This window comes from Oryza sativa, chromosome 7 (assembly GCF_034140825.1).
Source record: "Oryza sativa Japonica Group chromosome 7, ASM3414082v1".
In the NCBI taxonomy this organism is placed as follows: Eukaryota; Viridiplantae; Streptophyta; class Magnoliopsida; order Poales; family Poaceae; genus Oryza; species Oryza sativa.
The window spans coordinates 22,103,773-22,115,009 of record NC_089041.1 but is presented as its reverse complement, the minus strand read 5'-3'; the positions used below and the strand labels follow the sequence as shown (position 1 = coordinate 22,115,009).

Below are 11,237 nucleotides of genomic sequence, written 5' to 3'. Positions count from 1 at the left end.
AATATGACGAAATTTTTAAAGTTTAAAGGGAAGTAAACACAACCTATACCCATATGGCCAGATATACGCATGGCCCGTTGCACGTAGGCTATACAAGCCAGGGTTCACGAAACCATTTTGAGAAGGGTTATGGTCTTACGTAAAAGAAAAAAGAAGGGTTATGGTCACTTTACAGTTTGATGGTACGGGCATCGCGAGTGGTTTTAAAAATTAAAAAGGTTAACATAAACCGCACGGTAACCGTAAGTTTTTGTAAACCCGATGTAAGCCCGTTGATTCGTCCAACTATCGCATGGCTGCAGCGTACACCATCCGCGACCGCGAGTACACCACCGCGACGGCTTCGGGCGATGGCTTTGCCGTTGAAAACGCGGACGATGGTCGAGCTGAAAGAAGGCTAGAGGCGTGGGCGCCGCGCGCACGTTCACCACACACCACAAAAGCTAGTACTATTTCTCGTCTCGTTCCACTTGCAACGCGGAACTACTATACTACCAGTAGTACTAGTACATCATCATGGTCTTGGGCTCATGGGTCATGGCGATGTCGCCGTCTGCAGTAATTTGATCGATCGGTCCCTGGTACCTTTTATTTTCTGTGCGAGTATGACACCCCACATATCACATCTTTTTCGTTTCAAACGTGTAAATTGCTTGTGTTTCTATGGGGCTGTTTGATCGATCGGTCCCTGGTACCTTTCATTTTCTGTGCGAGTATGGCACCCCACATATCACATCTTTTTCGTTTCAAACGTGTAAATTGCTTGTGTTTCTATGGGGCTGTTTGATCGATCGGTCCCTGGTACCTTTCATTTTCTGTGCGAGTATGGCACCCCACATATCACATCTTTTTCGTTTCAAACGTGTAAATTGCTTGTGTTTCTATGGGGCTGTTTGATCGATCGGTCCCTGGTACCTTTCATTTTCTGTGCGAGTATGGCACCCCACATATCACATCTTTTTCGTTTCAAACGTGTAAATTGCTTGTGTTTCTATGGGGCTATTTGATCGATCGGTCCCTGGTACCTTTTATTTTCTGTGCGAGTATGGCACCCCACATATCACATCTTTTTCGTTTCAAATGTGTAAATTGCTTGTGTTTCTATGGGGCTGAGTCCCTGTCATATCGGATGTTTGAACACTAAATTAGAGTATTAAACATACACTAATTACAAAACCCATTCCATAAGCTTGGACTAATTCGCAAGACGAATCTTTTGAGTCTAATTACGCCATGATTTTGACAATGTGATGCTACAGTAAACTTTTGATAATTATGGATTAATTAGGCTTAAAAAATCCGTCTCGCGGATTAGCTCTCATTTATGAAATTAGTTTTTTTATTAGTCCATATTTAATATTCTAAATTAGCGTCCAAACATCCGATGTGACATGGGCTAAAAAGTTTTAGCCCCATCTAAACACCCCTTATATATATATATGAGGGGTTTGGTGCTATCATCAAATACTCCTGTTTGTTCATTTTTTTGTCTTTCCAAAGAAAATATGGGTGTACGAGATTGAATAAACTTTCCATAGAAAAAAGAAAAAGTATTTCAAATTAAAACATAGTCATCCTTTTTCCATCCCTTTCCCATACTCCTCCTCACGTACACAACCTGTTTTTTAGGTAAAAAGTAAACTACTGTCCTTCTCTAATTATATGGATCTAGCCGGTTAACGTATGAGCTTTTGATTTATTCCTAGTTAGACTCGTTCCAATGTACGGTACGTATATGTAAGTATAGGAAAACTCTACAATGTTACCGTCATTCTCTAACCAATTTGATTAGCTTGTTCATAGTAATGAACATGAATAATTAATTAGAAAACCTAGACAACATTATCCCGTTAGAACAGAATATCCTCTTACGAGACAGTACCTGATAACTGATACTTTTGTGGTACCAGTTATATGGTACTCGATACCGGTTACCCGGTACCATATCTAGGACCTGGTACCTGTGATATGTGTATCCTGTTGCAACGAGATCTCGTTTTTTAGCGGCTCTCATAATTAATCCATCGCTTCGAAAACGATTATCGGTCGGTCGAAAATTGACGGAGGATCACTGTCAGTCACCGGCGCGGCGGGCAACCCGACCTGCGGCTTGCGGCCACGCCGCGCACTCAAGTCTTAGGGGCTGTTTGGTTGGTTGCCACACTTTGCCACACCACACTTTAGTCATGCTACAGTTTTTTAGGCATGTGTTTGGTTCGCTGCCGCAATTGTGTTATGCCACACTTTCTTAACTTTGGGACCCACATGTCATGCTCTCAAATTTAGAGCTAAGTATGCCACACTTGTGGCTAACTATTTCTAAGCCACATTTGTGCCACCATGCCACAACTAGCCTAAACTTAGTTATGGCAAGGTTAGGCATCAACCAAACATCCCCTTAAACCCCAAAAAGCGAAAGCCCCGCTTACCCGTACTAATAACTCCTCCAATATATTCATTTCCCACTTGCCCTTTCAGACACAGCGCCGCCACTAAACAAATCCGCGACACAATCCTCCGCCATTAAACTCTCTCTCTCCTCTCGACACCACATCACAGCAGTGAGGTGGTTGTTGGCGGAGGAGGGAGGCTGGCTGCTGCTGCTGCTGCCGCCGCCTCCATCCATGGCGGCTTCTCCTCCTCCTCCTCCTCGTCCCCTGCTGCTGCTTCTCCCGTTGCTGCTCGTTTGGGGCGTGGTGGTTGCGGCGGCGGCGGCGACGGATACGTTGAGGCAGGGGGAGTCGCTGACGGGGGCGGCGACGCTGGTGTCGTCGCCGTCGGGGGTGTTCGAGGTGGGGTTCTTCGCGCCGGACCCGAAGCTGCCGTCGCGGCTCTACCTCGGCATCTGGTACCGCAGCATCTCGCCGAGAACCGTCGTCTGGGTCGCCAACCGCGCCGCGCCGGCCACCGCGCCGTCGCCGTCGCTCACGCTCGCGGCCAACGGCGAGCTCCGCGTGCTCGACGGCTCCGCCGCGGACGCGGACGCGCCGCTCTTGTGGAGGTCGAACGCGTCCACGCAGTCCGCGCCACGCGGCGGGTACAAGGCCGTCATCCAGGACACCGGCAGCCTCGAGGTGCGCAGCGACGACGGCACGCTGTGGGACAGCTTCTGGCACCCGTCGGACACCATGCTGTCCGGGATGCGCATCACCGTGCGCACGCCCGGGAGGGGCCCCTCCGAGCCGATGCGCTTCACGTCGTGGACCAGCGAGACGGACCCCTCGCCGGGGCGGTACGCGCTCGGCCTCGACCCGGCCAACTCCGGCCAGGCCTACATCTGGAGAGATGGCAATGTCACCATTTGGAGGTCAGTTTCTCGATTCGCTCTGGTTGCTAGTATCATTTGATTCGGATTTGATTGATACTAATATCTTAAGACTGTAGGGCCTAGAATAATGAATAGTTCAAATCAAATCTGACCCGCAATTATGCTTAGAATAAAATTTGGGGTTATTAATGTATACTTCAACTTCAAGTGGTTGCTGTTGGAGTGTTGGTCATAGGAATTTCTTAAGTTCGAGTACAGTTTTACACAAATCTAAGCATCTTCCTTGTTATTCACGGGGCAATCCAAGATCTATATTTAATTTTTGAAAATATTGCTCAGCTTCAATTAATGTTGCTTGGTAGGTAGCCTAGTTTGGTTTGGCTTTGGTTGCTCATCCTCTATTATACTTTGGAGTTTGGATCACAAGTTTTGAGCATCTCCTTTTCATGGGTGATGTAAACATCGTTTTCATTGTGATGTGGAATGGTTGGTGAGGGGCTATCAGAAACATTAAGTTTAGCAATTGGAATGGGCAAAATAGCCATGTGGGGAACGTTACCTCCTACTTGCAATCCATCAATAATCATTACTCACTAGTTCATGATTAGTGCTAGTATATTGGTAGGCTATTCTAACAGATTTAACCTCTGTTTTTTGACACACTGAATGTTTTCTGCACTTAAGTTTTATGAGTATGGTGTTAAGTTACAAATAAGACATTTAGCCCGGTCGCAAATAAGTTTTGTAATTGACATGACCTCCAAACATAGCTCTGATGAATGATTTCTGTTGCATCGCGACCTGTCAGGTGCGGTTTTAAATATCTTTTTCAGTCAAATCTATGCTTATCACTTTCATATGTTTGGTTTAAATTTCCACAAAACATATTGAGGTCCAAATTTAAAGGAAGCTAGAAACAACATGCCTAAACATCATTTATTTTTTACTGGAGGGAGTAGTAATTGCTCCCTTTTTTTTATGCTGTTTTAGAAAGTTATTTTTGTTATCAAATTGTATCGGTCTTCTAGTTAGCGTTTACCCAAATAGGTCCTAGTAATAGTCATTGTAAGCTGAAAATTGGAATTGAATGAGCAAGATAGGTGGAGGCTATTGATTGCAGCTTAGAACATTTAAGAGGGCGAACATGTCAAAACATGGGCATTGCTTAGCTCCTTGGTTTGTTGATATCTAAAAAGAACAGAGGGAATACATGTGAGCAGACCGTTTGAGAAAACTCTTTCAACAAACAGATTTGTATTTTTTCTCTCTTTCTCCATGAAGTAATCCAATAAATCCAGTCACTAACAAAAAGAAAAAAAAAATCCTCTATGGCACTCTTGAGTTTGTGAAATGTAGGTTCAGCTTCTTACTTTGTGTATTGTCTTATCTGCCAATGGAAACATATGAACACTAACTTTTGGTATGGAGAAGGAAAAGACCATATATCCTTGTTCTTTACCATTTCCACTGTCCAAATGGAGATAAGCTCAAGCAATAGAAACCTGGAGTCATGTGCTGTATTTTGGACAGTGAAAGTAGCATGTAACAAGAGTATATTACCCCCCCCCCCCCAACTGTTAAGTGTTAACCTCTGAAAGTGGCGTAAAACATCAGTACAATATGTTTCTGGTGACAAAATACTACTATAATAAATAAACTCAGGTGTCAGATTCAAGTGTGTCATATAAGAAAATTTTCCTTTTCGGTATTGCATGGCATGCTTCGATGAATTCTCAGTTCCTGCAAGCTGAACATCAGCCTGATGGATCCACAGAAAACAAGTCAATACCTATGAAATATGTAATGCAAGTGTGCAAAAGCTAGTATTCAAGATGAAATGGGATTTGAATTGTGTTATTGAAATAATTAATGACAACTTAACTGATTTAATATATAATATCAGAAAAAATGGATTCTCAATTTAAGATATGCCATAACTTTAATTGACTCTTTACAGGTCAGGACAATGGACTGGGCAGAATTTTGTGGGCATTCCTTGGAGACCACTGTACTTGTATGGGTTCAAGCCAGCAAATGATGCAAACTTAGGTGCATACTACACTTACACTGCATCAAACACATCTCTGCAAAGGTTTGTTGTTATGCCAAATGGTACAGACATCTGTTACATGGTTAAGAAGTCAGCACAAGAGTGGGAGACTGTCTGGATGCAACCATCAAATGAGTGTGAGTACTATGCTACGTGTGGCGCAAATGCTAAATGCACTGCCATGCAAGATGGCAAGGCAAAATGTACCTGCCTAAAAGGTATCTCCTTGACCATTAGTTTAGAAATTGAATTCCTTTTGTAGTAGTGAGAGAAGTGTAACTGACATCAAATTTGGTTTGTGTTTATACTGATGGTCATAGAGATTAAGGCCATTTTTTGAGTCCAGGAATTCATATTAATCTTGTGGAAATTATGTCAGTTACTTAACTATTAATTCATTCCAAAGTCAAAACATTAGTTCTTCCTGCTCCTTTATCTGAAAGTTTCTTATATAACTTCACAGTTCCACATGCTATAGTTGCGGCGTGGACATAGATTCTTCCAATCATGGTGGCCATAACACTACCAAAGGAAAAGAAAACTGACCTTCAGTCGTTGTATGTAAACTTTTGAAAATGTTAAAGTTGAGTGGTTACTTTAAGGGATTTTATCAACCCAGTCAAAAATTGTTGTCTTAACTGAATGGGTGTTCTTCCTTTTCCGTTCACCCACAGTAAAACACATTAGCACCCTAAAATACAAATATGTGGTGTGCTATCTCTGGTTGCTTTGATACCTTCACTATCATTTTTACATGCTTACAAACAAATACTGGCTGCAACAGTGGGTTTAAATTTTTTTGCTGACTTCTATAGGATTTCAGCCAAAGTTGCTTGATCAGTGGAATATGGGAAATTGGAGTCAAGGTTGTGTCAGGAGCCCACCTTTGGGTTGTCAGGTGAACCAAACTGGGGATGGATTTCTTTCTATCCCAAACATCAAGTGGCCGGATTTCTCATACTGGCCATCTACGGTGCAAGATGAGAATGGATGCATGAATGCTTGCCTCAGCAACTGCTCATGTGGTGCCTATGTCTACATGACTACAATAGGATGTCTACTGTGGGGTAGCGACCTGATCGACATGTACCAGTTTCAGAGTGGGGGATATACCCTAAACCTCAAACTTCCTGCTTCTGAGTTACGTAAGTGATGATGATTATCTAATACAAGTACACAACAGTGTACATATGCACTTCCATATCTCCTCGCATGAAAAATATGATGTTTATGATGACTTCAGCTTCACTCTATTATCAGGCTCACATCATGCAGTTTGGAAAATAGCCACAATAGTGTCTGCAGTGGTGCTATTTGTTTTGCTAGCTTGCCTCTTCCTGTGGTGGAAGCGTGGGAGGAATATCAAAGGTAAGGTTCTGTTGCACACATCCAAATTTAGCTGACCATGCGATGCTAGTAATACTGTAAGTAAATATGTCATCATGCTCAGGAATGTTCCCCCACAAGCCTTAAAAATAAGATTAGACCAACAAAACTGGACGATTTAATGTTCTAAGAGAAGATAGTGGGTAGGGCTGAATGTAGAGCTGTCTTGTTCAACGTGTAACTAATCATGACAAGACCATGTCTTGTGTAATGCGACTCCGGGAAGATATTGTCATTGTCAGCATTTGAAAGTATTCTAATGTCATGGTAACATAGATCATGCATTTTTACTCCACAGAGTGTTGATTCACTGATTGAAACATAGTAAATGTTCACTTCTATGAGTTCTCATACAAAAATCTTTTGTATAGTGATCATGTATTTTTGAAGTGATGATTATTTCTTAGTAGTTGGTATTATGGTTAAGTATCCCAGTTAGATTCATGGTCTGTCATGCTTGCCAAGAGATTTGCACAAACCGTTAAATTTGCTATTCATCTTTCAACATGAATTCATGGAGGTATGCATAATATTAACTTATAACTGCCATTTTATGGAGCAGATGTGATGCACAAAAGTTGGAGGTCAATGCATACGTCTACACGATCTCAGCAGAATAGTGGTATGCTGGACATCTCGCAGTCGATTCCTTTTGAAGACGACACAGAGGATGGAAAAAGTCATGAACTCAAAGTATACTCCTTTGACCGGATAAAAGCTGCCACTTGTAATTTCAGTGACTCCAACAAGCTTGGAGCAGGAGGATTTGGTCCTGTATATATGGTACGTTTTATTTTTTGATGAAATATATGGTATGTTTTTATATCATAGATGAGTATATTTTTTATGTAATATTGAGATCAGGTTTATCATGTCAATGAAATGACTGTAGGGAAAATTACCTGGGGGAGAAGAAGTAGCCGTTAAGAGGCTTTGTAGGAAATCAGGTCAAGGCCTTGAGGAGTTCAAGAATGAGGTCATACTTATCGCAAAACTGCAGCATCGCAATCTTGTGAGACTATTAGGATGCTGCATACAGGGAGAAGAGAAGATCTTGGTGTACGAGTACATGCCTAACAAAAGTCTAGATGCATTCCTCTTCAGTACGTACCATTTCCGCACATCACCATTCCCTTTATGAATGAGCAGATGAATTGATTGAATTGTGTTTACTGTGGATGAATAGATCCTGAGAAGCAAGGGCTCCTAGACTGGAGGAAACGGTTTGATATAATTGAAGGGATTGCTCGAGGGCTGTTATATCTCCACCGGGACTCAAGGTTGCGAGTTGTTCATCGTGATCTCAAGGCCAGCAACATTCTCCTGGACAAAGACATGAACCCCAAGATTTCAGATTTTGGAATGGCCAGGATGTTTGGAGGGGATCAAAACCAATTCAACACGAATCGTGTGGTTGGAACATTGTATGCGTAATTCAGAATATACCTCAGAATATCTCTAACATTGCCACTGTTATGATAAGTTGATTTCCTTTTTGCAGTGGCTATATGTCGCCGGAATATGCTATGGAAGGCATTTTCTCAGTAAAGTCCGATATTTATAGCTTTGGAGTTCTAATGTTGGAGATCATCACAGGAAAGAGGGCTTTGAGCTTTCATGGTCAACAAGACTCCCTAAACATTGCAGGATTTGTAAGCACAAGCCTGTCTCCCTTATATACCGAACTTATCCTAATATTTTGTTTTTTTTAATCTTCATGGCTTGATTTTACAACAATTTTTCAGGCATGGCGACAATGGAATGAAGACAAGGGCGAGGAACTGATTGATCCATTGATAAGAGCATCGTGCTCACTTCGACAAGTCTTGAGATGCATCCACATTGCATTGCTATGTGTTCAAGATCATGCGCAAGAACGTCCTGATATCCCTGCGGTCATACTGATGTTGAGCAGCGACAGCTCCAGCCTTCCCATGCCAAGACCGCCTACCCTGATGCTCCATGGTCGTTCGGCTGAGACGAGCAAATCAAGTGAGAAGGATCAGAGCCACTCCATCGGTACTGTGTCAATGACACAATTGCATGGAAGATAGCTTAGCAGGGACAACATTGTGAAAATCATTAACAGCTTGGTTGTTCTTTTTTTCCCCTTTTCTCTGCTATTACAAAGGTATTGTCTTGTGTAGATTAGTATTCAGGGGCCTTCACTCATGCTAATTTGTAAAATAACATTTATGTCATATATAAAATGGCATGTAAGTTTTGTGAAATGAAGCATGTGTAGATGATTGTGGTTGCCATTGTTATTTGTCACTTTGCCAGACCACAGCATGAACCTGCCACCCCATAGCCATGACCTAGTTAATAAACTAAATAAGATTTTATTAACCTTTTAAAACTTTGTCTATCGATGTTATATTAGAGCAAGTTATAAAATATGATAAGTTTATGACATTATTACAGCACTTTTCAAGGTAAATCTATGCATACCATTCTTCTGTTCTTAAAAACTACTCCCTCTATACCACAATATTTCAAACCTAGTTTCCCAAGGTAAAATTAAGGAGAAAGTCAAATGACCAAAATATCTCTAATTAATAGAAAAGTTGTATTGATGGACGGGTAAGAAGTTGACGACCCGTGGGCCTTCCAGGCTTCCACCTCCACGCGGCATTGCTCTGTCAGGCTTTCGCCCATTGCGGAAAATTCCCCACTGCTGTCTCCCGTAGGAGTCTGGGCCGTGTCTCAGTCCCAGTGTGGCTGATCATCCTCTCGGACCAGCTACTAATCATCGCCTTGGTAAGCTATTGCCTCACCAACTAGCTAATCAGACGCGAGCCCCTCCTTGGGCTGATTTCTCCTTTTGCTCCTCAGCCTATGGGATATTAGCAACTGTTTCCAGTTGTTTTTCCTCTCCCAAGGGTAGGTTCTTACGCGTTACTCACCCGTTCGCCACTGGAAACACCACTTCCCGTTCGACTTGCATGTTTCCCAAGGTAAAGTTAAGGAGGAAGTCAAATGACCAAAATGTCTCTAATTAATAGGAAAGTTGTATTTATGGATGGGTAAGTGAAGGGTATTTAAAGGATAAAATTTTGTGATTTGCAAATCAGTGGTAGGTAAGAAGGTAGAAGTTAGTTTATTTTAGGATAAAATTCAAACCTAGAAGTTAATTTATTTTGGAACAGAGGGGTAAGTATTTGAGAAGTTATTGATGGAAAAAGTTTTAAAGTTTAGGCCCGGTTTAGTTCCAAAAAACTTTTTCCTAAAAACATCACATCGAATCTTTGGACACATGCATGAAGTATTAAATATATATAAATTAAAAACTAATTGCACAGTTGGAGGGGAAATCGCGAGACGAATCTTTTGAGTCTAATTAGTCCATGATTAACCATAAGTGCTACAGTAACCAATATGTGCTAATGACGGATTAATTAGGCTCAAAAGATTCGTCTTACGGTTTCCAGGCGAGTTATGAAATTAGTTTTTTCATTCGTGTCCGAAAACCCCTTCTAACATCTGGTCAAACGTCCGATGTGACACCCAAAATTTTTCTTTTCGCGAACTAAATAGACCCTTAACTGAATAATTTTTAAGCATCAAATATTTTTGACCGGAAAGAGTAGTATACCTTGCAAAAGACAAATGGCATTGTGAGGATTAATTAGTTTCTGGCAGCAATGCGAATACGGGTAAACCCATTTGATTAGCCTGGATATGCAGTTATGCACATCATGGAATCCGATGGTTTCTCCAAGAAGACAAAAACAATGGTCAAAGACGACGACGCAAAGACCATCGGTTGACGGAGTTTGAAACAGCTTCGCTTCCGGTCACGCAACTAGTCTACAATACTACAGTCCTACTCCAGCAACCATGACGAATCTCGCACCCTCCGCGCCCCCCAACTCTCCAACACCGAACGAATATTCACACACACCTCGTACCTGATTGGAACGAGACGGCCAACCGCAAAGGCCGACGTACTACACCCCAGGCTCCGCAACGCAGCAGGTGGCCCAACCAGGCAACCATCCAACTATCCAAGCCAGCCGCCACATGCAGCAACCCACCACGTCGTCCTCGTCACCCACCCATACGCCCAGCCTCCAACCTGGATGGCCTATCCTGCCGGGAGCAGCAGCCAGCAGCGGCAGCGTTGACACGAGTACACGACCGCACGCGACGCGCCCGGGGATAACGCGGCCAACCACTCCGCCTCGATCGTACGAGAGCACTATAGAATACCGCGCGCGAGAGAACCTTCGCCTCACCACCAAGTTCACCGTACGCCCCCGCGCGCGGCGCGCCCCCACAAACCCCGCGATTTTTCACCGGCTTCCAGGGGCGATTTTTCTCCTGCGCCGCTGCGCGTCGCGGTTGATAGCGCGGCCGCTTCAGCTTTTGACCCGTCCGTCCGTCGGCGCGGCGTGGCCCGTTGGTTTGGTCAGTCTCCCACCCGGGCGGCGGAGCACGTGCTCGATCGCCCTCGTCTCGTCGCGGTGACGTTTTTTACTTCTTTTCGTCGTCGGCGACCGTCGCGATCGGGCTCCTCCCGCGGCAGCGCCT

The 11,237-nt window shown here is 43.3% G+C and overlaps 1 protein-coding gene across 1 annotated transcript; it reads left to right on the top strand.

Annotated features, from left to right (window-relative positions):
• Positions 1 to 2,504: 2,504 nt before the first annotated feature.
• LOC4343549 (G-type lectin S-receptor-like serine/threonine-protein kinase B120) lies at positions 2,505 to 8,965 on the top strand. The gene is made up of 9 exons (XM_015791187.3): positions 2,505 to 3,307; positions 5,226 to 5,536; positions 6,134 to 6,463; positions 6,579 to 6,686; positions 7,267 to 7,487; positions 7,597 to 7,807; positions 7,891 to 8,128; positions 8,206 to 8,356; positions 8,450 to 8,965. Exons 1-9 carry the CDS (start codon positions 2,625 to 2,627, stop codon positions 8,756 to 8,758), a joined length of 2,562 nt encoding a protein of 853 aa, XP_015646673.1. The 5' UTR covers positions 2,505 to 2,624; the 3' UTR covers positions 8,759 to 8,965.
• The last annotated feature ends 2,272 nt before the right edge of the window (positions 8,966 to 11,237 follow it).

Bases quoted from the DNA above. Each gene is read 5' to 3' on its own strand.
- LOC4343549 (XM_015791187.3), top strand. From the start codon at position 2,625: ATGGCGGCTTCTCCTCCTCCTCCTCCTCGTCCCCTGCTGCTGCTTCTC. The intron at 6,464-6,578 runs GTAAGTGATGAT...CTCTATTATCAG, and splicing joins ACTTCCTGCTTCTGAGTTAC to GCTCACATCATGCAGTTTGG. The intron at 8,357-8,449 runs GTAAGCACAAGC...ACAATTTTTCAG, and splicing joins CCCTAAACATTGCAGGATTT to GCATGGCGACAATGGAATGA.